Source organism: Labeo rohita, chromosome 5, assembly GCF_022985175.1.
Source record: "Labeo rohita strain BAU-BD-2019 chromosome 5, IGBB_LRoh.1.0, whole genome shotgun sequence".
Taxonomy (NCBI): domain Eukaryota; kingdom Metazoa; phylum Chordata; class Actinopteri; order Cypriniformes; family Cyprinidae; genus Labeo; species Labeo rohita.
The window spans coordinates 11,830,982-11,858,351 of NC_066873.1; the positions used below are offsets into that span (position 1 = coordinate 11,830,982).

The 27,370-nt window shown below is 36.1% G+C and overlaps 1 protein-coding gene across 1 annotated transcript; it reads left to right on the forward strand.

Moving 5' to 3' along the window:
• The first annotated feature begins 3,934 nt into the window (after positions 1–3,934).
• Positions 3,935–26,598, forward strand: bckdk (branched chain ketoacid dehydrogenase kinase). Its single transcript, XM_051109410.1, has 11 exons — positions 3,935–4,346; positions 5,914–5,982; positions 6,367–6,477; positions 9,751–9,798; positions 11,757–11,876; positions 12,013–12,111; positions 13,583–13,656; positions 17,535–17,663; positions 21,426–21,515; positions 22,486–22,641; positions 25,169–26,598. Exons 1-11 carry the CDS (start codon positions 4,113–4,115, stop codon positions 25,311–25,313), a joined length of 1,275 nt encoding a protein of 424 aa, XP_050965367.1. The 5' UTR covers positions 3,935–4,112; the 3' UTR covers positions 25,314–26,598.
• Positions 26,599–27,370: the final 772 nt, after the last annotated feature.

Below are 27,370 nucleotides of genomic sequence, written 5' to 3' on the forward strand. Positions count from 1 at the left end.
TCTGGTCAAGGTTGCTTTAAATGTTAATGAGCTCTGCTCGTCCCGCCCCTCTCTTCTCTCTTTGGAGTGACAAGCCTGTTTACTTTAGCCACTAAACTTGCTAACTAGCAGGTTATTAGGAAAGGCGATCACAAAGATTCATTAAAAAACTCTTATACTCACTTCTACTGTAAGTGAAGCTGGATCACGAATGATTCAAGTGAACATAGATGGATATATGTAGATCGGGAGGTGCATTCTATTCACAAACAAACGCAATCCACTGCATCTTCAGCAGCTCAGATGTCGGGAGTAAATGATGACCATTATGTTCATTATTACATCCAGCAACACAACACCTCAATCACTCAATCAGAGATGTTGTCTAACTTACATCCCTGCTCCGGCATCGAAACAATGGAGGTCGGACTGTTACAGCTGATTTAAGGTGGGTCTGAGGTAAGACGCTCATGTCAATCAACTATCATGGGAGCGGTGTCACACCGACAGGCATCTGAGAATCCCTCTTACATTTGAGCCATCAGTGCATTATACTTGAGTGTTCGCATCATCTCCTCATGGTTAGTGGGTCCAGATGCAGCCAAAAGCCCAGAAGTCCATGTTGTATCTAAGGGGATGACAGACCAAGGTGGAGCTGTAGAGACGGGGGACCCCAGCAGAGCCTGAGGTCCATGTTGGAACCAGGGGGGCGACAGACCAAGGCGAAGCCAAATGACAAGCCATCTTTTGTTTTTGAGTCATCTGCGCTTCATACTTGCGTGTACGCTACATCTCCTTCCATTTCTTGTGTTCGTCTCATGTGCATTTTCTTATGTTGAATTTTCCTGCATCATCTTATGCTCACATCGCTCCAAGATTTTTCTCGCTCTCATGCTTGAGTCATCAGTGCTTTATACTTGCACATTCATGAATGAGCCTTCATGTGGAGTTCATGTGGAGTGGAGCCAAAGGAATCAACGAGCATTTTGTTATTTTGCATCATCTTTGGCTCAATGTGCTTGGCTTACATCAGCGCAACAGAGTTCTCCCTCTCGTGTTTGAGTTACTAGTGCTTTTAACTTTTGCGTCAGTTCCTCATGTTATGGAGGGACTCCAGTGGAGCCAAAAGGTTGGAGGGTCCAGATGTAGCCAAAAGACCAGAAGTCCATGATGGAACCAGGAGGACGACAGACCAAGGCAAAGCCGTAGAGACAAAGGACCCCAGCAAAGCCAGAGGAATCGACAAGCCATCTTTTGTCTCTCATCTTTGAGTCATGTGAGCTTCATACTTGCGTTTTCGCTTCGTCTTCCATTTCTTGTCTTCGACTAGTTCACGTTTTCCTTTTTTGAGTGTTCTGGCTGTGAGGTTGTTCTCCTTTTCACGTTTGAGTCATCATTGCTTTATACTTGCATGTTCGCATCATCTCCTCATGGTTAGTGGGTCCAGATGCAGCCAAAAACCCAGAAGTCCATGTTGGATCCAAAAGGAAGACAGAGCAAGGCAAAACTGTAGAGACGAGGGACCCAGGGATCGACGAGCGATCTGCGTTTGTATTTGGCTCACATAGGAGCAAGATGTTAAGTTAGCAGTGCCTTATACTTGCGCATTGGCTTATTTGCAATTTTATTTTACATTTTTAAATGTGCCGGCCAGAGGAGGATGGGAACCCCCTGCTGAGTCTTGGTTCCTCTCAAGGTTTCTTCCTATGTATACTACTCGTTGTACCAAAGGGAGTTTTTCCTTGCCACTGTCGCCTTTAGCTTGCTCGCAGGGGGTGCGAAGGCACTGTAAAGCTGTTCTGTAATATTTTGATACAAATGCGAACCTTTGGCTTGGTTGAAAAGATAATCAAGCATAAACAAGCGTCATCTTTGGCTCACATCAGGGCGTGATAGTTCTTCCTCTCATGTTTGAGTATTCTCTGTTTTTTTTTACTGGCGTGTTCATGTTGTCATCTCATATTATGAAGGACCCCAGTAGGACCAAAATGTTGGAGGGTCCATGTGTGGCCAAAGGCCCAGAAGTCCATGTTGGAGCCAGAGGGGTGACAGACCAAAGCAGAGCCAGAGAAATCGACAAGCCATTTTTTTTAAATCTTTGAGTCATTCTTCATACTTGCATTGTCTTGTTGTCATGTTACAGTTATTGATCAGTACTTTATACTTGCGCGTTTGCACTCATCTCCTCATATTATGGAGGACCCCAGTGGAGCCAAAGGGTTGAAGGATCCAGATGCAGCCAAAGGCCCAGTGGGGAGCTACAGACCAAGGTGGTGGAGCCATAGAGACAATGGACCCCAACAGAAATTACAGAAATTCTTATAACTGCTGTCTTTCTGGATTCTTGGTATTTACAAAAATCTCATGAGTCTATTGTGAGCAGTTATGGTCATATTTCATTAAAACTCACTCATCTTATTCTGCCTCATCTGAAAATACAACATAATCACAGGAGAGCCAAGTTCCACACACATGAATATTTTGTAGTTTAAGAGCAAATGGAAAGGATGGCAACTGCAGTTATGATCAGTACAGCAGTAAAGTTTGAATCCATTGTTCTGCTGTGCTTGCTGCTATGATACATCCTATAACATTTATGTGGTGTGTGGGCAACGATAATTTAAAAATAAAAGAATTAAATGAATTATTTTGACAAAATAAAAATGATTAATTATTAATTACATTATACCATATCCAGTATTTTTTTTTTTTTTTTTTTTTTTTTTCAGAAGAGCTCCTAAAAGCATAAAATGATAAAAATACATATGCAACTTGAGAGATACTTGGACCACATCAAATAATGGCACACAGAACTTTTAAAATTCAAAACACAAGCACTTTGAATTTTGACTGAGAATTTTACGAGCTGTGGAGGAATTCAGGACAAGAATAATTCCATGACAATTCCAAGAATTCCCTGTCACATAAAACAAAACCTTAATCTAGCTTAATTTTTGTCATGTGACCATCAGAAAACAAAAACTCATTATATGCAGCTGTCTAATTGAAAGATGTTAAAATATATATATATATATATATATATATATATATATATATATGAAAAATGTTGATTTTTCTTTACTCTCTTTAAATATTCTGGGCATTATATCTTTCCTTAAAGGGATACTCCACACAAAAATAAAAATTCTCTTATTTACTCACCCCCTGACCCAGATCTGACTTTCTTAAGATGAACACAAATTAAGATTTTTTAGGAAAATTATGTCTGTGAGTCCATAATGTAAATGAATGGAAATGTAAACAATGTACACCAAAAATAGACTTAATCCCTAATGATTCAACTTTAGCCCTTTATGTGAGGGAAATGTCACTGGACTACATTTTGGACTACAGAAGTGCTAAGTGTCCTATGATATAAATGCTTCTTTTAATTTTAATTAGGAGTGTTGGTTTTACTTGTGAACAATTTGTAAAATTGTGTTACACTTACACTTAACACGTAATGACAATGACTGACAGCCTCAGTCACCATTCACTTTCATTGCATATTTTTCATACAATGGAAGTAAATGGTGACTGTTATGTTTCATTGGCATTCGACGAAAGAAAGTAAAAGAAGAAATTAATTAAATTTTTGAATGAACTATTGCTTTAAGCAAAGCGTGGCACTGTTTAACCCACTCTCCACTGCTTGCTAATGGGTGTTGATCATTTGAACAGAAACTTGAATTTATAACAACATACAAAGCACAATATATAAGACAGTCTTGCTTTTTAATGTTGGTTTATTTTTAACACGGCACATTTTATAACGTAATCTTTGAATGTATGTGGTGTTATTCAAAGAAAGTACACGCTGTTCCCAATGCCGGCCGCACTGTCTGTCTGTCTCTCATTGTCCTTGCTGCGCCGTGACTCATTGGCTTTCCGTTGCTGCTGAGGTCGTGATGACCGAAAAGCCCCGCCTCCTCTGATCGCTGATTGGCTGACCGCTAGACTCTTCAGATAAACACCAGAAGAAACGGCAGTTTTCACATCTAGCGATGTGATGGTGCTAGAGACGTGCCTTTGTGCACGAATGAACTCGCTCTGTTGGATGGCGAGGTAGACGGATTTTAAATCTAAAGAAGAAGGATTGATTTTTTCGTTGTTTGCGTAGTTAAAGTGTAAAAATGCGCGGACGTGTGACAGGCCAGGCCATGGAGCTGCTGGGCAGCGGCGCCTCCAGGATCAGCGTGGCCAGGCTCTTTCTATCCACATCAGCCAAAGCGACCGCTCCGCAATCGACCGACAAAAGATTTCGGTCTACATCGTCCGTGTCCAGTTACACTGAGCTGGCTCGGGAACGGTCCAAAACCGTTACGTCTTTTTACAATCAGTCTGCCATCGACGCATCTGCCGAGAAGGTCAGTCATCATTTCCCGACAAGTTTTCACTAATGTTAACCGTTGTCTCTTTACCCCCACGATGGAGGTCGATACTCTTGGTCTCCATCCATTTGGATGGCCTAATTAGCCCACTTTTGTGGGATACTCGTGTTGTCATGACACTGACCACGAGCCTCAACTAACTTAGGCTTCAAGTTTTTTTTTTTTTTTTTACGTTAATCAGTCTCGGATGTTTCATTTTAGTGGTCCAAAGGGTAAGTTAATATTCACAGTCACATGTAAGATGCTGTATTTAGCTCTTTAGCTGCTAATAATCTCTGACAAAAACCCCTGTAACAAAACCTAAAAGCCAGTAACCATAAAAACAGAATACAGTGGCCTCAAAAATAATTTAACTTTTAGATTTTCATTGCGTTTAATAAAGTATCAAACTTCACTTTCTGAGTCATTTTTCCAATTACCAGCTAGATGACTTAAGTGCTCACTAAATAGAAAATGAGTTACTTTTTTGTCTTTTTTAGCAAAATGACACTTAATACTAAGATTATTTGTAATTTATTTATTATATTATTTTTGGTTATTTTGTAGTGAATGCTTAAGCTGTGTGTTGATTGCTGTATCTTACATAAAGGCAGATAAACATCTACTATTAGGTGTCAGTAGTTAAAGAGCCAAGAGTCACGGGTCACACCAAGGGCAGCAGGCTTCATAAATGTACCATTCATTTAACAAATGCATTTCATTATTTCAAACTGTTGGTGTTATATTAAACATGCATCATGGTGTCATAAGTCATGCTGGTGTGCACTGTATCCTTATGTAACCTGGCCTACTTTGAGCATCTCACTTGGGACTGTTTGTGACTCAACAAAACCCAATGTGATTACCACTCTGCCACTGCTCCTTTTGTACTAATAGGTCATTACGAACGTTTCTATAATTTAATCAATACATGAAACATTAACTCTGTAAAAGCTTTAATGGCCTATATAGTGAGAATATGAGGTTCATAGTAAGATTATATTTAAATGCTTTGTTTTATGATCAAAGCTCTGTAGTTTTAGAATTATACTGAATGCTTTTTCTTTGTTAAAAACTATGAACTACAACGTCAAGCAGAGGTTAAAAAGCATGTAGCAGATTGTGTACAACAGGTCCATAAGCCTTCTGAAGCCCTATCATAGTTTAATGTGAGGAAAAGAATGTAATCTAAATGGTTATTCATTTAAATCTACTTCATTTTTCCATGTGATTAAAAAGCACACAAGAACCAATGGTGTTATGCATGGTTAACCTTGTGAATTGAAAATATTAAATTTAGATTTGTCCTTTGCTGCCGAACTTTCATGCACTCTGTTCACTTACACAGAGGCCTATTAATAAGTGTAACTGTACCCATGAATCACTCCACGAATAATCACGTTTATGAGACACAGACATAGACATATCCTATACAACTAAATGGAAAAGTTAACATTTCTTTAACTTTTTCAAAACGGGCTGAAACTTTGATTCATAGGCTATTCAAGTGAGTGAACACTGTTATTTTTATATGCTATTTTTAACAGCAATGTTCTCTTCACAGCCTTCTGTCAGACTGACACCAGCCACTATGCTGTATGCAGGGAAGTCTCCTGATGGACAACATATCTTGGTAATTACACACTCCTGTCTGGTGCCCTACATTTATCCCAACCCACAATGGTGCCTGTCTTTTAAATAGTAGTCGTTTCAAGCCATTTGTCAGCGCACACACTGTGCTTTGTGTCTGTTTAGCATAATTATGCAAATTCATTGGATTCATCTTATTTATATTACAAGTAGTGGTGGTACCATGATACAGTTATGGTGTAATACTTTGATATGTGCAGCACTGCACATAATTAACATTTTCATCTACCATGCATGGGATAAACATGGCACCCATCCCGCTCCATAAAGTCCTTTAAACTTGCGGCTGGAGAAATGTTTAATCTGTTTCATTATGAGAATTAATATTGAGTTCTAATGAAGCTGTGTGTGATTTGATTCAATGCAGAGCAGTGCCAAGTATCTACACAAAGAGCTGCCTGTCCGTATCGCCCATCGCATAAAGGGCTTCCGTAGCCTGCCCTTCATTATTGGCTGCAACCCAACCATTCTCCAAGTGGTGAGTTCCCTTACGTCTCGGCAGGATTTCTCTGTTATCATACATTGTTGTGACGGATAGTGTTACCGTCTCCCTTACAAGTTGTTTTGTTGGAAAAGCTCCCCCCTGATACTCTCACAGGGGATATTAGGTGATGAGGAGCTGGGGCTGGTTTAGTTCTGGCACAGTGTTCAGACAGAGAACTGAATTGACCATGTTCGATCAAACCACTAGTGTTCTGCAGTGACGTCTTGCTGAATGTGACTTAGCTTAGATCTCTCAAGCAGAGCCTGGTATTGATTTTGATGGACAGAAAAAGTGCTTTATCAATATGGGTTTTATTTGGTGCAGAAAAATCAGCTTTACTTCTCTATTTTTATTTCATAAAAGCACACTACCATTCAGGTTTGGTGTTTTTTTTTGGTAAGAAATCAAAACTTTTATATTTTTATTCAGCAAGGACACATTAAATTAATCAAAAATGACAGTGAATACATGTTACATAATATTTATATTTCACATAAATCCTGTTGTTTTGAACTCTCTATTGATAAAAATATTAAGCAGCAACATAGAGTAGAATGTACTTTTTTGTCCCATTTCTGAAAAAATTCATCTTGGACAACCATGACATGACCAGTACATAACATTAACTCACATATCACATTACAACACAATAAATTACACATACCAAATATATTACAAGGCTACAAAATGCCAAACAAACCTCTCGTTTTAAATAGTTTTAACAGCAGTTGGCACAAAATAATTGTTGTAGGGATTTGATTTGAACATCAAGTCCTCAATTGTTTCCCTGAGGGTAACATTAAAATTCTCATGTAAAACGTGTGTATCATCAGCAACAGTTTTCTTAGCTTGTATTAATACAGCTACCTCATACATCTCTTGAATAGGTCATTTCACTTCCCAACCTACAATTTTTAAAGCAGTCTGTACAAGTCGAGCAAGTTTCGATTTTGACTGGACAGTCAGATTTCCATACCATGCTGTAATGCAATATCTGATTAAACTCTCGAAAACACACTTCGCAAAAAAATAGCCTCTGCTGTAGTCTAAATATTTAGAAATCACTATAATAGTATGATTTCTGAAGGATTATGTAACACTGAAATTTGAGTACTTGCTTTGTCATTACAGGAATAAATTACATTAAAAAAATGTATGAAATAGCAGTTATTTAAAATTGTAATGCATTTGTTCAGCTGTGTTCAGCTGGAGCGGCAATGAGTAAACAGAGCCGTAAATCATTGACAAGCTATGCAAAATTGCGCTCATAATCGAATGCGATTCATCTGCGATTATGAACGCGATATTGCGTAGCTTGTCAGTGATTTATTGCTCTGTGCATTAATTGCTGCTCCAGCTGAACGCACGTGATGGAGATTTACTACTAATCACAGAACTGGCTTCACTGAGGAGATGCGCATGACAGTCGCATGCGATTTATCGTGCAGCCCCTACTTGTACGGTAGTTTTAACTGTATTATTGATCTAATAAATGCAGCCTATGTAATTCAGTAAAATAAAATAAAAAATCTTACAGATGCTAATTTTTGAATGGTAGTGTATTGCAGTCTGGTCCATGACATGTTCTGAAACAATATCATTTTTAATTCATGTTGCCATGCTTAACCGTATTGTTACTACTTTGGTGCTGTTCTTCAAGTTGACTGTAAACTTGCTTTGCTGAACAAGCAGTTGGAGTCCTTCTGTGTAGTCTTGTTTATAGTACAAACAGCAAATAAAGTCTTGTTTTATTTGTACTATTCCAAAGTTGGGGTCCAAAAATCAGATAGCACTAGTTAAAAGGCTTCTATTATTCGCATATTAAATAAGTTTATGTTTGCCTAATATATGTATGTGTGCTGTGTGTAATTTTTTGTATATACATACACACAAATTAATCTATACATTTAAGAGAAATATGTCATTTGTGTACAAAATATTTTTATATATATCTAATATAAATTATATAAAAATTATAATAAATACATATACTTGTAAATATTTCTTAAATGTATACATGAATGTTTATATTTATATATGAAGAGTTCAGATGCAAAAACAGCTAAAAGACATTTTGGTCAAAAATGAGATAATGATACTGAGTGAATGCTCCTGACACATAGTATGCGTCCATCAAATACTCACTAAATACCAGCCTCAGCCCAATCAGAAGTACCAGTACTTACATAGAAACCTATACAAAGTAGACAGAAAGAAATGCTCGTTTTAAAGAAACACGTCAGATGGATTTAGAGGCTTTTGCATCTGTGCTCTTTATATACATAATAATTACACACAGTACACACACACATATTAGGCAAACTCAAACTTGCACTGTGTGTGATTAATTGTTTGACAGCCCTTAATTGTATTATTTTTGTTTTGAAAATTTTTGTTCTCCAGCATCCATGATGTCCTAGCCTTCTTGAACTGTTCAAAAACACGGCACGCTAACCGACAAAACAAACAGACAATTGCTAAGTAATATGCAGAAAGCGAAAACAGGTCCCCTCCCTGTGCTCCTCCTTGTTTACTTCCTTTAGCAAGTCCTCCTCCTCCTGTGAACTTTTACCCACATCTGCCACAGAAAAGTGTGTCGTCTATAGCTTGTTTTGTTTTCTTTGAGGAAGATGAACTGGACAGTTGAGCTCAGAGGTGTTTAGAACAATTCAGTCTGCAGTCTTAAACGAAATACTGCACTGCAAAAATCAGTTTCTTAATTTAGTTTTGTTTGTTGGTTTTTTTCCTCAACACCTTTAGGTCATATGTCTTCTTAACCTACACTACCATTCAAATGTTTGGGGTCAGCAATACCCTTATTCAGCATGGATGCATAAAAATGACCAAAAGTAACAGTAAAGATATTTAGAATGTTACAAAAGATTTTAAACAAGTGATATAGTTTTTGTAGAAAACATAAAAAACATATTGAAAAAGAAATTGTTTTGCAGTGTTTATCATCAAAACCTTTGAACTGTTGAAAGTGAAAATTGGCTACAAGTCAGCTGCCCTCTCTAACATCATCCAAAACATTCAGCATATCTGTGTGTTTCCCAATCACTGCTTCTTCCTAATTTCTCCTTGAATCCATAAAAGAATGTAAGCCATGTGCTTTTGGAGTGTTGGTGAGAGGCCAGGAATGGGTTTCGTGGAAGGCTGGGAACACCAGCTCCGGGAACTGCACTAGCACATTTGTTACCCATATATTGTACTCATTCATTCTCTCTCCCTCTCTTTCTCTCTTTCTCTCTTTTTCTCTCTCCACAGCACGAGCTTTATATCAGGGCCTACCACATGCTGAGCGACTTCCCGGCTGTAAGTGCAAGTTGACCAAACCTGACCATATGAATTCATACACAGCCTAGACCAGCTTACAAATTTCCATGATTAATTCTGTAACCTAAGAGGCCTGTGAGCTTAGTGTACTGATTCAGCCGCTGTGGATGATCGTGTGGAGGTATCACCTCTCACCAGTGAAACATAAGTCTTTGTTGACTGACTGACTGACTGACTATGTAAAATGCTGGCTCATAAATATGGTAAATGTGAGTTCATATGAAAAATCCCTATGTTGCACAATATCCGTAAAACCAGAAATATGACACAACTGAAGGGATTGCTTTAGTTATTGTAGTGGCTTACACATTGTGAGTCAAAATGTTGGCCCACAACTTCTCATTCTTTGTTACCTTTGCCTTTTCCCACATTTTAGAGTAAAAGTAAAGTCATCCAACACAAATGTACACTACAAAAGTGGGGTCTATAAGATTTTTTTTTTTTTTTAATGTTTTTGAAAGATGACTTCTTACTCACTAAGAGTACATTTTTTTTGATCGAAAAACATTGTAATATTGTAAAATTGTAATTGTATGATGGTACAATTTAAAGTAACTCTTTTCCATTTAATGTGTTTTAATGCAATTTATTCATTTTATTCATACTGAATTTTTGAGTATTATATTATATAAATATATATTGAAGGAGGTTCATCTCCACTGTCCAAATGGTATTATCCTGACCATCCATTTCTGAAACTTTTTTTGTGAAGAAATTCATAGTCGAGCTTTTAAGTGCAACATTTAGATCAAAAGATTGTAAAAAAAAAAAAAAAAAAAAAAAACACACACAAAAAACATTTAAGTGTATTCAACCAATTGTTTGGTAATCCTAGAGAAAAATAAACTCACTAAAATCTATTTGAAATACATTTATTTTATGCTAAGTATACTACAAATACATTGATATATTTATGTGCTTAATAAAAAATACACTGCAATTGTACTTTTAGTATACTACACTGGTATACTTAAAGTCTGCTAAATTGGACTAATTTTGTACTTAATGCACTTTAATTGCACAGAAGTAGTGCTGAAATCCAACTGAATATATACTTAAGTATATGTGACCCTTATCCACAAAACCAGTCATAAGTGTCAATTTTTTAAAATGTATGCATCATAAATAAGCTTTCCATTGATGTATGGTTTGATAGGATATGACAATATTTGGCTGAGGTACAGCTCTTTGAAAATCTGGAATCTGAGGGTGCAAAAAATCAAAGTACTGAGAAAATCACCTTTGAAGTTGTCCAAATGAAGTTCTAAGCAATGCACATTTCTAATCAAAAATTAAGTTTTGATATATTTATGGTAGGAAATTTACAAAATATCTTCATGAAACATGATCTTTACTTAATATCCTAATGATTTTTGGCATAAAAGAAAAATCAATCATTTTGACCCATAAAATGTATTGTTGGCTATTGTTACAAATATACCTGTGCTACTTAAGGCTGGTTTTGTTGTCCAAGGTCACATATTTGATTGTGCTAAAGTGGAATTATTATATATTTTAGGTACACTTTAACTAACTTGTATTTCAAGGCTGATATTATTCAAAGATCATAAAATCCCTATCAATAGTGACATTAAAACACATTTTAGGCTTAATATTAAGAAATGTGTATTGTGCACAAGTAGTATTTAAAAAAAAAAAAGTTTAATAATAGTTTTTATATCAGTAAGTCTCGAGCCATATATCAGTAAACTTGTTAATAGATTTGAACTTTACTTAGTATAAAATAAACGTATTTTAAATATATTACTTTTTACTAGGGAAGAAGCCACATAATGAGAGAAAACAACAGTTAAGACATGATTACCCCACCTGGGTTTATTCATTATTTTAACCATGAAAGAACATTGTCTAGCACATATGAAAGATTAACATTTGATATTATTTTGCTAACTTTCCATTATTGTTTTTATCTTCAGATTAAAGACCAGGAGACTGAAGCTCGCTATAGTAAGCTTGTAAAACAACTTCTTGATGACCACAAAGATGTTGTCACCATGTTAGCTGAAGGTTTCAGGGAATGTCGTAAGCACATACTGGTAAGATTTCAAAAACTCTAGTGTTTCGTTCACCATCAGCAGAATAATCTTACTGTAGTGTCCATATTGTACTTGTTAATAATCAGTGAATCTGACCTATTTGGTTATTTAATTATTTTACATTATTTTTGTTCAGGATGAGACTCTGGTTCGCAATTTCTTGGACACAACACTGACATCTCGTCTGGGCATCCGCATGCTGGCCACACACCACATTGCCCTGCATGAGGATAATGTACGTCTCTAAAATTTTTGCACCACCACTATTTCTTACTCTATTAGGGATATTTCCAATAATTAGCGATGGATTTTAAACTTATTTGAATTAGACCAATTCAGATGTGCTGTGAACAGTATATGCGTCAATTAGTGCTGTCAAAATTAGCGCGTTAATGCAGGCGATTAATTTTTCCAGTTTAACAGCGTTAAAAATATTTAAAATTGATTGAAACTGTTGGCGGTGGAAATGCAAGCTGGATCAAATCAATGTGTTAGGTCCCAAATCGTACCATACTGTACTGTACTGACCCATACCGCTCGGTGGAAATTAGCCATAATTTAGTGTTTAGTGTGTGATAACTTTATTCAGTTTCTGTGTATTTCTAATTTGGACGCAGGTAAATATGACATTTATTGTAATGGGTCACTTAAATTAGAAGTTGTTCATTTTTAAAGTCTAATAAATGTTGAAATTTATAGCTCTCAAATATACTGTATTGTTGAATAGCTACAGTCAATGCTTAAATATGAAGAAAAAAACAATTTCCTAGAGACATGAGTAGTATTGGTATCAGTGATGCTCGCCTTCAGTCATAAAAAAAAAGCTGCCATTAAACAAATATTAAAAATATACTGTCTGTATGTTGTTTTTACATTAGATTGAAGATTGAATGTGAAATGATTTTCATATAAAAGTATATTTAAAACGTTACTGGTAGGTTTGATTAATCGTGATTAATCAAGATTAATTTCAGAAAAATGTGCTATTTATTTATTTTTAATCGATTGACAGCACTAGAATCAATATTGGAGAACTTTCCAGTTCCTCTTTAAAATACTCACGAGCAGTACGAACAATGTAGTCCGTCATTTGCCCAGTGACGTAAGTGTCTCATACAGGCAGCCAAGTGGACCACCAATATTTTCGCATGACTCGCATGCATTGACTAAATATACAAGTGGAGACCCTCACCCACATCTGCTGTCAAATTACAAAAAGACCTGCTGCATGAGAGCCGTTATGGTTTTGGACAGGAAGGTTGCTATAACTTAATGCCTGCTGTTTTACAGATATACGCAGGTTGAAGACTAAATTACTGAAATAAATAGAGTACAAATTGTCTTGTTAAATCTTACCAAATTGTATATTCGCTTTGTGGTAGTATTGATGTTTATTATTTATTATTATATAATAAATAAAATTATAAAGTGGTTTATCAGGAATCAAGCTAGTGCAAACTGACTGGGTTTTGAAGATCTGAATGATGCAGTCTTCTGTAGATTAATTTTCAACTCAAACTTAACAGTTCATGTGAAAATTTCTGAGCTGAACTATTAAAGACTAAAAACAGTTTTAGGTTATAAGTGATATATAAAAGTATACACAATATCTCTTCTAGTTGGCATGTTTGTGCTGCACTGGAATTACAGTCACATTACCCAGTATTAGTACAGATGCTTACTGTGTGATTTTTGTTTCTTGACAGCCTGACTTCGTAGGCATTATATGTCGCCGCCTGTCCCCCAAAAAGATAATCGAGAAGTGGGTTGATTTTGCTCGGTGAGTATGCTGTCCTTTTAACTTCCTTCTGTTTGCCATCTGCCTTGCATCCTGTTGTCTTTTTGCATATGTGAGTGGTAAGACTCGAGGACTATTTTAAGAGGTTATTGAAAAGCCTTTTGTTCTGTTATCAGCAGAGTCAGCTCCATTTACAGCAGCTTGTGTGTGCGTCCACTGTTTGCCCAAGAAAAGGGTCAAAGCCCAGCTTTCATTTGTGATTTACCAAGATGAGTGTTAAAGGTCACTGTTGAACTACTGTCGAACATTTGCTGGCGCAGCAAAACATGTATTTACTACTTCTACATGAGTTTAATGTGTCAACAGTCCAGGAATGATTTGCAGTGAATGAAGTACATGTAAACATTTTTTTAATTGTTTGCTACTCTTATGAATTTTTAGCGCCATAAAATAGAAATTTTCAGAAAATCTTTTAGAAATTGTCTTATTGTAAAGAAAACGTAAGGTTTATTACATTATTAATATATCTTCTAGTAGATAAGCCAACAGAAAAAGAAAAAAATCATTATTTTGACATTGACATTCATCAGGGATTAAAGTTTTTTGCATTTTGATAACACCACCCATGCGCACTTCCTAAAGATGATCATATGCAGCAACTCAAACACTCTATCAGGTTGTCTTCCTTGTTGTAAACTCTCCCTCATAAATCATCTTATATAAAATGATCTGAATGACCTTAGAAAACAGAGGAACAAGAGGAAGTCACCACGCCTTTCCTTAGTTTTGCTTCTGTTGTAAGAGTAACAGTGATCTGAAAATATTAAGCAACTGCATAGCAACTGCATTATCCAATCAGAACACAGTGTTTTAAATTCTTGTTTTCCACCGTTGTCTTAGTTCTTTACTTTCAGTTTGTTGTTTCAGTTTATAGGCTTTTGCTGTAATGCCAGAGACATTCGTCCTGTTTTTATTACTATTTATTTTTTTTTTCTCGGTTGAAAAGAATCAGGTCACAATGGAAGTTGTGTTCGGTATGTAGTTATGGGTTTTAAACTCGGGCCCTTGAGGAATGTGCAGCCTCATCCGCCTGTGCCACCACTCATATTTTACTTTTTTCAATCAATCACTCATTCTTCCATCCTACAAATGGACAGAGTATCTCTGTACTTTCAGATCTAAGATCTGTACCTCCTGATCTATACTAAGCTGACTTTCTACTTAAAGTCTGGTCCAGTTTGCAGCATATTCTGCCCAGTAATAGTATGTTTATTTTGGTTTTATGTAGGGCTGTCACGATTCCTCAGTTCAATTCGAGTACTCGATTTTAAAAAATATCCTCAATTGCATTTAGCTTGTCTTCACACAGAGACACACAGAACATGCAGGATTCATCTATTAAATATGTCCCTGGACCACAAAACCAGTCATAAGGGTCAATTTTTTGAAATTCTGAAAGTCGATTTTTCTTTTATGTATTTTTGGCTATTGCTACAAATTTATCTGTGCTGCTTACGACTGGTTTTCTGGTCCAGGGTCACAAATAATATTTTTGCGGCTTAATATTCACAGACACTAGTCCATATCATGTTTAAGTGTACTGAACTATTTTTGATGTATTCATTCAAAATTTTGTCAATTTCACAAATTATGACTGGATTCCACAATTCCGTCTGCGTTTTCTGCATTGCAGAAATCAGGGCCCTATATTTGATTAATCGATTACCTAATTAGTCATTAGTGACAGCCTTAGTTTTATGTGGCTTTTATATGGATTGATCAGAAATAATTATCTAGTTTAATTATTAATTAGTTGTTACAGTCCTAAAAAACATTCTCTGTGGCTTTATGTAACAGTGGAGGTCAGGCTGCTCTGCTCGTGCTCGTGTCATGAGAGTCTGACAATTAATATGCTGCATCAGCAGAGCTGCCCTGTTCCTCTTCACAGGGGCATGATCAAAGCATTCCCTCAAAGAACAGACAGAGGCCACATTTTTCTGTCTATGAATGAGACGCTCTCATTAATTAGTGTCAAATTAATTAAAACTGTCTTTGAATTAAATGAAATGCTTAAGGCAGCATTTCATTTACCAGTACTTGCATAACCTGGTGAGGCAGAACCAGTGGCATGTGACTTATTTTCTCTGTATGAAATTGTGGTTTAGCCATTGTTTGAATACAAAGGCTCGACTAAAGAGGAATTTTTCTGGTCGAATATTAGTCGCATGTTTATTAATAAACTATATAAATCATAATAAGCCTTTAATTGCCTACATACCTAGGCAAGTGCTCAAGTGCATGCAAAAAAAAAAAAATTGCCACCTTGCATGGGCAAATATAATAATTATGAATGTGTCAGAGAAAAACAGCAAGGAGACTGCATTAACATTTTAATAATTTATTGGTTTCTTTGTTTTCAGTTTAATAGATAAAGTCGGCGACACTGACTCTTCATCTTCACAGTAGTGATGCGCCTGTATGCATGTTTCATACAGATGACATAATCTGAGAATATTTGTTTTCCATTTAAATTGGTTCATTTGAAAGTAGACATTTCACTCTCTATAGATATATTTTTCATGTCTGTACGGCAAGTATACACAAAGTTTTGAAGTTTCCTGCTCAAGTTCACAGAAACCGAGACGGCAGAAAGCACGTCCTATTTGCTTTATTTTACTAAAGCGCAACCTTTGTTTTTTATTGTTAGTGCACATAAATAAAAAAAATAAAGAGTCTTTACAGATTTGAAAGATGTATTACTTTTATCAGTATGACCAAAAATGACAGCATATTTTAAGAGCAAGTGACAGCACCAGCGCCTCTATTTGTCATGCATTAAGCGTGCTACTATTCAGTGTCCAGACACTTGAGTAGTGCACATTTTTCTAGGTTAACTTTAGATTGAGTGGCCTACTTTACATACATCTTTCAGATGAAAAGCCATATTTGAGGTCGATGAATGATAAGTGAGCGTATGGATGTCTTGTCCGATGTACTGTATTAACACATAGACCAGCTGTTAACAATCTGTCCGTCACGGACTGTATGCATTTGTCACTTCCTGTGGACTTCTGTGCAACTAAGTGACTAAAGATTAAATAGGCAGTCCCATTGAATACAATTAATTTTATTTTGGCATGATTCTAAAAACATTTTAACCTAAAGGCTTATGCTTAAATATGTAACATTTGTAAATAAATTGTGCCGGATTTAGTTAAAAGACTGATATTTTTCTTTTTTTTATTTGTTTGAATGATAGTAAATAATTAAAAGGGGTAGTTCGCCCAAAAATGAAAGTTCTGTCATTAATTACTCATCTACATGTCGTTCCAAACCCATAAGACCTTCGTTCATCTTTAGAACACAAATTAATATGTTTGATGAAATCCGAGAGCTCTTTGACCCCAACGTAACTGAAACGTTCAAGGCCCAGAAAGGGAAGTAAGGACATTGTTAAAATAGTCCATGTGACATCATTGGTTCAACTTTAATTTTACGAAGCTACGAGAATACTTTTTGTGTGCAAAGAAAACAAAAATAATGACTTTATTTAACAATTACTGACATGAAAGAGAAGAAATTCTTGAATAAAGTTGTTTTTTTTCTTTGCATGCAAAGAGTATTTTCGTAGCTTCGTAAAACTACGGTTAAACCACTGATGTCACATGGACTATGTTAATAATGTCCTTCTCAATGTGTCAGTTGCACTGTTGACTATGCAGGGTCATAAAACTCAGATTTCATCAAAAATCTCTTAATTTGTGTTCCAAAAATGAACAAAGGTCTTACAGGTTTGGAACAACACGAGAGTAAGTAATTAACGACAGAATTTTCATTTTTGGGTCAACTGTCCCTTTAATAAGTCTGCCCAAACTTGAATGGTAGTGTAAATGTCGATCGATCCTCTCTGTTCCTTTCAGACGGCTTTGTGAGCATCAGTACGGGAACTCTCCACGGGTTCGCATTAACGGCCATGTGGCGGCCCGCTTTCCCTTTATTCCACTGCCGCTGGACTACATCCTGCCTGAGCTGCTGAAGAACGCCATGAGGTAACATTCCTGTCACATATAGTTCAATGAGATACACATGGCACACCTCCTTGTGCTACTATGACATCTTAACCATCTAATTTTGCTGTGACAGTCAAATTCGCTGTTGAAGCAGTTGCTTTATTTGCTCTGTAGTGAGTGTTGTCTTAGCAGCCGCTCATGTGCACAATATTGAACCATTACTATAATACAGCAAGTATAATTCTGTTGCTGCGTGAAGTGTGACCCAAATATATGTGCAAGCAATTTAGCCTGTCGGTCATTGTATGAGGGGGTAATTGTAGTGTGACCTTTTGTTAACACTCATATAGCCTTTGGTGAAATGCCAGGAAAAATAAGTCATTTACATTTCGGACACGTTATGCAAGAAGCCTGGAATGGAATTTGAGTTTGGAATGTTTCCTGGTTGTACAGGATGATTGGCCATTCAATCTGGGGCAGTTATGACAGGCCTGGGTCATTGTGACCCAACCGTCAGATGCACCAAAGTTATAAAATGCCATAAGCGTTTCAGCTAAAAATTTATTATAGTGAGATGAACAGCAATAAGGAGTGCAGCTCTGTCTCTGTTTAGAGGCTTTTGTTGAAATCCTTGTTGTAAAGGTCAAAATGCTCATAAAGAAGGTTAAGGCTATTTGAAAGGTTTTGCATAACACTTATCTTGATTTTTATCATGATTTATGGTCTCCTACTCATTTTGAGGCAAAGAATTTTAAAGTGGCTTGCTTGACTAATTTTTAATTTAGCTGGATATTTTTCTGTTACTGTGTTAACAGACCTCTTGAACATCTTTTAGCTTGCTTAGACGTGCATAACAATCGCCGTTGCTGATATATTTTTACCTGCTGCATGATAAAATCAGTGCAAGTATCTCATGGACTTGAAACTGGGCCCCTTTTGACCAATAAGCAACTAACAGTGCCTTAACAACCACTCCGAATTTGTTAGAATCCATAAATCAGCAAACTTACCCATATAACAACATTTTATCTTTGTATCATTGATCTTTGCATGTGCAGGAAACCTTCAGGCTTTTTTCGAAAACCTACACACCTAATACGTCTTTATAATTATATCCATAAGAAAGCAGAAATTCTTGTTATGGGACCTGACCTAGTATAGCTCTTCCCCTCTCTCTCTCTCTCTCTCTCTCTCTCTCTCTCTCTCTCTCTCTCTCTCTCTCTCTGATATTTGCAGTCTTAGCAATGTTCATATAAGGTCACCCACAATGGCTGCCTGCCAAGTTCAGTTGAAGTTCAGTGGCACGTTAGGTTTTCTATACCGGTCTCAAACTATTCAAAACAATCTACAGATAAGCTTCTCAGAATAATGCATTGCACTGAAAACCAAACCATGTGGAGGAGTCTGAAGGTCTACAGGTATTCCACCAATGATGTTGAAACCTAAAATTAGAAACCACCATGGTTGTTTGTTCTTATTTCTTCTTTTTCAATACGTGCAAGGGTGAAATAGTTATGTTTACATGAGATTATTTACAGTTAGACACTCTCTGCTTTTCATAGTACGACCACCATGAACATCAGGATTTTTTTTTATGTATGGAAGAGTAAAGTTCTTTTATAATAAAAATGAGTAACTTAGGCCTTGTATTAAGCTGATTGTGCTTGTCTTGCAAATTGAGAGACATGTGTTTGATCTCGTTCTCGTAGTTTTTTTACATTTGGATTGGACTCATTTACAACCAGTCACTAGAGAACAGCGTGTTCTTGGCAGAAGAGCAAGTCACAGTTGGTTTACCACACCGTAGTTCCCGCTGCTGAGAGTGACCCGTGACACAGACAGTGATACTCATCACATCCCTCATTCTTTTGGTTTCTGGGCATGGGTATGATTTTTGTATTAAAATGGGTAGGGAAAGAGTAACTTGGTGGAAGTTTATGACTTCACAACGTTTTTGTTATGAATATTATTTTGGTTAGGTTCAGATATATTAAAGGGATAGTGGGAAACTTAAATGTAGTTGAGAAAAAAAATCTTGCAGTATAATCTTGGTTAAAACAACCAGATTTAGGTTATAAGTAATTTAATTTATTTTATTTGAATTTCTACCCTGTACATTGCTCAATCACATGCACACAGCACACTGCTTACTGCAGGGCTAATGAGGCCACACCCTACATGCGCTGTGCATTCCTCCATAACATGCACGTATCATTTCTTTAATCCTGCACACAAAATATCAAAATGTCCATCATGAGTATTCATGTAAATTAAATACATTTTTCAAAAATGTATGTTTAAAACTTCCTTGTGCTGTGTGTAAGCTACTGTGCAACTTATACCATTGTAAAAACAAATACACTGAGCAAACATTTAGGTGAAAAATAATAATAATAATAATAATAATAATAATAATAATAATAGAATAAAAAAATGACCCTTCCCACACACAAATGAATACTTTTATTCAACAGTAGTTTTAACCTAACTATTAAAGTAATAGTTAAGACTTATATTGTTAGAAAATATGTTCTTTTCTGAACAAATGCTGTTCTATTTAAGTTTTTATTCATCAGTGAATCCTGAGAAGATTACAATTCCATCACAGATTCCAAAAAAATCCAAAAATGTCATTTTTAAAATTTGTATTAGTTTGCATGCATGTCAGCGTATGATCAAAGAAAATGTTTATATTTATGTTTGTATATGATACAGTTTCTATTAAGTTCCCAAAATTTACAATTTTCAACTTGGAATATTTCCAAAATTCCCAAGATGAAGTTTCCATGCAAAGTTTATGAAAAATTTCAGAAAATTTGACCCCTTTGCAATCCTAGTTGCTGTCTATGCAGGGTTGGAAAACTTTCGGATTTCATCAAAAATATCTTAATTTGTGTTAAGATCATCAACAAAGGTCTTACGGGTTTGAAAAGACATGAGGGTGACTAATTAATTACAGAATTTTTATTTTTGGGTAAACTAACCCTTTAAATACTCTCCTCCCCCATAAGTCCTCCCCCTAACAGTAGGTTTTTTAACACACCAAAAGAGAGCATACGCTGGCGCAAGCTGTTTATAAAACTGTCCCTAAATGTTAAAATAAGAATATTTGCCCTATCTAAGTGGCAGTAGATGTATATCAGCACTAGATATATGTGACCCTGGACCACAAAACCAGTCATAACGGTATTTTTTTTTTTTTTTTTTTTTTTTTTGGATTTATACATCATCATATTTGGTCGAGAGACAACTGTTTAAAAATCTGGAATCTAAAGGTTGGAAAAAATCTAAATATTGAGAAAATCACCTTTCAAGTTGTCCAAATAATTCTTAGCAATGCATATTACTAATCAAAAATTAAGTTTTTATATTTTTACAGTAGGAACTTTACAAGATCTCTTCATGGATCGTTACTTAATGTCCTAATGATTTATGGCATAAAAAAAAAATATTTTTACCCATACAATGTATTGTTGGCTATTGCTACAAGTATGCCCGTGCTACTTACAACTGGTTTTCTGGTCCAGGGTCACATATATCATAATACCCACTAAGGAAATGAAATGCTCAAGAACTGAAGATGCCTCCAGTGTCTTAGGTAAATCCCTGTCACGTGTGGTTTCATGCCCACAAAACTTTTTTGTGTTTTATGTTTCTCAGTCAGAGAAGAAAGAAGAGCTTTCACAGTTATTTCAGGCCTCTGCTGCGTTTTCTTGTCATGAGCTCATGTTATGATCAGATGTTTATAGATAGATTATAGATAAATAGATTATTCATGAAAGGTTTCTTTTTGTTCTTCAGGGCCACAATGGAGAGCCACTTGGACACCCCTTACAATGTGCCTGATGTTGTGGTCACAATTGCCAACAATGACACAGACTTTGTCATAAGGTAAGTCTGTAAGCCAATGCTAAAATTGAACCATGTCACACTTACATAATACATTAATATGATAATACATACACATGAGTTCAAAATAAAACATCCAAGCTGCCAACTGACCACAACATATTATAAATCAGATTTGAATTGGATTTCAAACCATACACAAATGCAGTACAGTACAAAAAAGTGCAAAGAGTCCGATCTCTTGTTGAAACTGTTTGATTATTGCCTGTCTGAACAAATACATGGACGGTTTTTAGGGTTTTTAGGTGTGGTTGGTCTGCTGTAAACTCAGCAGAGTGGAATTAATGCTTTTTCCTAGAAGTAGTGAAGCATTTAGTTAGCAGATATGTGAGCTTTTCTTTGCACAGAGACCTCATCATCCGGAGTGCTGTCTTTATAACCAGGTCCATTAGCCCACTGTGCACACTCAGCAGTACAGTTAAAACCTCTTTCCACACTTAGCATATTTACTCATGGACAATGTTTATTTTACCATAAGCTTATGGAAAGCATGAACCTCCATGTCTGTAGTGACTGTCTTTCAGTGGTGTTTAGCGGATGTTTGAAATGGGGATGTAAAGTCCTCTCTGTATCTGGGTTTTTGGTCCAATGTAAATTTATGCACCACTGGATGTTTACCCAGGTTTTATGAGGTTAAAGGCTTATGCAACATGATCATTTACCTAACAATTTCAACAGGAAAAAAAAATGTTGTGTGTGTGTGTGTGTGTGTGTGTATGTATGCTACCATTCAAGCTTCAAGGAAGATTTTATTTTTATTTAACAAGGACACATTAAATTGATCAAGCATGACTTTATATTTTATAAACGTCTTTACTGTTTCAAATAAATGCTGTTCTTTTGACATTTGTAGAAAATACTGCAAAAATGGATCATGTTTCTTGAGTATAAATGAGTATTAACTGAGTATTAATATTATTGACTAAATAATATTACTTGTATCATTTTGCAGGATCTCAGACCGTGGCGGTGGCATTCCTCACAGCATTCTGGATCAGGTGATGGATTACCACTTCAGCACGGCTGAACAGAGTACACAGGATCCCCGCATGAGCAACCTTTTCAACACCATTACCAACAGCGGCCCCCAGTCCGGACCCATGCATGGGTAAGAGGAGCTATGCCTATAGAAAAAAAAAGCACAAGCTTAAATTAAAATCTGCTTTAAAAGTTTTGTGGTAAGGTTGGGTTTTTATGTAATTTATTGTTGGAATGTTTGGGATCATGTCTTCCTTTTTCAATGGTAACATGCTTTTTATCTTTTTATATGTAAATATTTCTGTCTTGTTCACATGCAACAGCTGACTTTGCAAGATTCTATACATTCTTGCTAGATCAGTATAGTAGCTGGAGTGGTCTGCTCTACATCATCCAGATTCAGCCAGTTCAATCTGGATCTGTGAGTCTAAAGTGTCATGCTGCACTCCTCGCTATGAGCAGTCGCCAGTCACAATTACAGAAGACCAGATGGCAACTGGCAGTCCTTTTTTAATTAAAAGCATTTGTTTTCCTGCTTAGAGTTGTTTATTAAGTTACTTTGCACATTTTAAGATAGAGTTGTTGATTAATCTTGATTAATTGCGTCCAGAATAAAAGTGTGTTTGCATTTTTTTTTTTTTTTTTTTTTTTTTTTTTTTTTTTTTTTGGTAAGTGTGTATATGTGTAGACACCCATGTATTTTGTGAAAACAAACTTTATTTTGGATAAAAATAATCAAGATTAAACTATTTGAATCGTGTTTAATTAATGTGAATAAATATGTGTAAACACACATATACCATTTTAAATGCAATTAGTCACAATTAAACGATTTGACAGCCCTAACTTTGCCAAATAACAAATTAAATTTTTAAATTGATTGATTAATCACAATTTATTGCATCCCAGAATATAAGTTTATGTTTACATAATGTGTGTGTGAATGTGTACTTGTTTATGCTACATTGTGGGGACCAAATTTCCCCACAAGGATAGTAAAACCTGAAATTTATGACATTGTGGGGACCGGCCCACAAGGATAGTAAATGGTGTTTATCTGAAAATGTAATGATGCAAACATGTTTCCTGTAAGGGGTAGGGGTAGGGTTAGGGTTAGGGTTGGGTTAGGGGATAGACAATATCGTTTGGTCAGTATGAAAACTATAGAAGTCTATGGAAAGTCCCCACAATTCACAAAAACAAACGTGTGTGTGTGTGTGTGTGTGTGTAAACACACATATAGCATGTAAACACAAACTTTTATTTTGGATGCAATTACTCACGATTCGATTTGACAAACTGTGCCAAATAACTTAACAAACACCTCAATTATTAACAACTCGTTCGATTAATTGCAAATAATTGCATCCAAAATAGAAGTTTGTGTTTGCATAATATGTGTGTACAAACACGTAAATATATTGTGTAAACAAACTTTTGTTTTGGACGCAGTTAATTGTGATTAATCGATTTGACATCCCTAACTGTGCCAAATAACTTAAACAACTCAATTAAGTGTTAACAATTCAATTGTGTAATCACGATTAATTGCATCCAAAATAAAAGTTTGTGTTTACATAATGTGTGTGTGTGTACATGTAAACACACACATACCATGTAAAGACAAACTTTTATTTTGGATGCATTTACTTCTGATTAATTGATTTGACAGCCCTACCTTAAACTGTGGCAAATAACTTAACAAACAACTCAATTATTAACAACTTGATCAATTAATTGCAATTAATTGCATCCAAAATAAGTTTGTGCTTGCATAATATGCATGAGTGTATATATGTGTACAAACACACACACACACACACAAACACACACACATATATATATTTGTGTAAACAAACTTGTTTTGAACGCAGTTCATCGTGATTAATCGATTTTTACATCCCTAGCTGTGACAAATAACTCAGTTCAATAAATTATTAACAACTCGATCGATTAATCGTGATTAATTGCATCCAAAATAAACGTTTGTGTTTACATAGTGTGTGTGTGTGTGTGTGTGTGTGTGTGTATGTGTGTATGTGTGTGCGTGCTTGTTTTTGCTACATTGTGGGGACCAAATGTCCCCACAAGGATAGTAAAACCTGAAATTTATGACATTGTGGGGACCGGCCCAGAAGGATAGTAAATGGTGTTTATCTGAAAATGTAATGATGCAAACATGTTTCCTGTAAGGGGTAGGGTTAGGGTTAGGGTTGGGTTAGGGAATAGACAATATCGTTTGGTCAGTATAAAAACTATAGAAGTCTATGGAAAGTCCCCACAATTCACAAAAACAAACATGTGTGTACATGTAAACACACATATACCATGTAAAGACAAACTTTTATTTTGGATGCAATTACTCACGATTAATCGATTTGACAGCCCTACCTTAAACTGTGCCAAATAACTAAAACAACTAATCGTGATTATTTGCATCCAAATAAGTTTACACACATACATACAGTGTGTATATATATACTATGTAAACAGACTTTTATTTTGGATGTGATTAATTACGATTAATCATGATTAATTGATTTAACAGCCCGAGTTTAATGTTTGGACTGAGGACTTTAATAAATTAGGACGCACTGTGGTGATGTGTAATGGGACTGAAGAATATCTCAGTCAATGGCAGTTGTTTTTTCCTCCAGGTTTGGCTTTGGTCTGCCTACATCCCGGGCGTACGCTGAATACTTAGGAGGTTCCTTGGCCATCCAGTCGATGCAGGGCATCGGCACAGACGTCTACCTGCGTCTTCGGCACATTGATGGCAAAGGAGAGAGCTTCAGGGTTTGATGTCATGGTCTATTCATAGAGCTTGTGGTCAGTCACCATGTAAGGCTCAAAGCTGAACTAAAACCAGGATGTTCAACAGTTGTCTTTTCACTTACGTTACCTGTCACTGCATCAGTATCATATTTTGAATCATGTTTTCTGCAGATTGTGGGTGTCATGCTTCCGCACTGCGTTGTGTTTGTGTAGCGCACTGTGATTTCTGTAAAACATTCAGCCTTAAGATTGCAAGTGATTTCATGATTAAAATCCAGCATGTTACTGTCCAGAAATCACCAGTGGGACGAGTCCTTACACTCCAGACGCCTGCAGAAGATACTCTCCAGACAGCCATATCCTGCTTTTCTTCAAAAATAGGAGTGAATTGTTTGAACTCTTTGGAGCTGTAGGGTTCACTCCAATGGTGAATGCAGAAATCTTCTATGAACTCTGAATAGAGGTTGACTGCCTTACAAGAAAAGACTCATTGAAACAATGTTGTTAGTCTTGCTTCACACCTGTCTGAATTGACATTTCACATTAACCATATGAGCTGGAGAGTTTATTGTAGATTTCATGCTTGAAATGGTTTGCTAAAAAAGGCTTTTGGGGTTCTAGCACAACGCAAAATGTAACTTATTGTTTTTTTTTTCCCTCCAGCAAACAGTGTATTATAAAGATGTTCATATTTGAAGTATGTTTTTACACTTTACTCACCTGCACATGTGGTCTCTTTATCGGTTTTCAGTTCAGTTCATTTAAGACCGTGAGAAACCTTGAGATTCGTTTTCCTGAATTAATTAGAAATTTTCCCCAGATGACAAAAGCTCACTAATTAAACTGCCGAAGAAGTTCCCAATACACACAGTACAAATAATCCATAGCATTTTGTCTTGTAATGTTGTGCCTGTGGTTTCTTTTCTCTCCTTTTGAAATAATTGTCAGAAAAAGGAGCATTAGTGTGTTTTCTGCTCATTATCTGTGCTCAAGAGCTGCATATTTGTGGCCCCAGTTTGCCCTCTACTGGTGAAATATGAGTATTAACTTTGACTTTAAAGAATATGGACATACTGATTTAGTGTAATGAATGATGTACAGTAGGTTCTGGATGATTTAGAATGACTAACATGCACATATTAACATATTCCTATGTTTATATAAAAGGCCAAATTGTGGCATGAAGCACCCAGAATGATATCATGGATGGGATCATTTTATTGTATTTTTTTTTCTTTTTGATGTTGAGTTTGCATTATATAGATGCCAAACGCGAATAGTTCTTCGGGCATTATAAAATTCTGGATGAGAACATTTGTGTCTTTTTCTTGGTTTCCTTCTTTTCTCTGTTGTTTGTTGGTTTAAAATTAATATACTGTTCATATTGTGACAATTTCTGGTAAATGTTGGTGGACTGTCTTTAAAGTTACTACTACACATCAGTGGCGGCTACTGGTCTGTCAAATAGGGGAAGCTCATTTTCGGCTATTACGCTAGGAAATTCTGTAAAAGTGAAACAAGGAATGTGGTGTATAATTGTGTGAAATGTATGATGAAAATCAAGCAATTTCGCCAAGCAAATATAAAGAAATAGGTTGCAGCAGTTTTTATTTCGACTGAACTTGAGAAATCCGCGATGGGACTGAGCGCGAATAGCTCCAGCGATTCCTTATAGTACAAAATCGCTGTCAGTCAAAAGGAGATGCAATCTTTCGACAGACCCTCCAATCATCACGCAGAAGCTCGGAGTCCAGGCCAGCCCACTCCTCATTTGCTCCTCATTCACCCCCAGAGACGCTGAGCGTCCGTGGGCGGGACATAATCGCAGCGTTTATCCAATGACCGTCTAGTTTCAAAGCACTGAAAAAAAAACGTTCAAAGCAGCCGCATTGAAGTCAATGGACGCTGGGCTTCAACGGGGAAATGCGCTGTGACGCTACGGGAATGTATGAGAAGAAAATCAAGTCAGCCGACCTGCTATATCTAACTGATTCTGAACGAACTCGTCTTTGAGATGAACGTTTTCTAACGCATTTTTAGTCAATAAAATGTTAATACAATAGTACATAATTTGACCATTAATT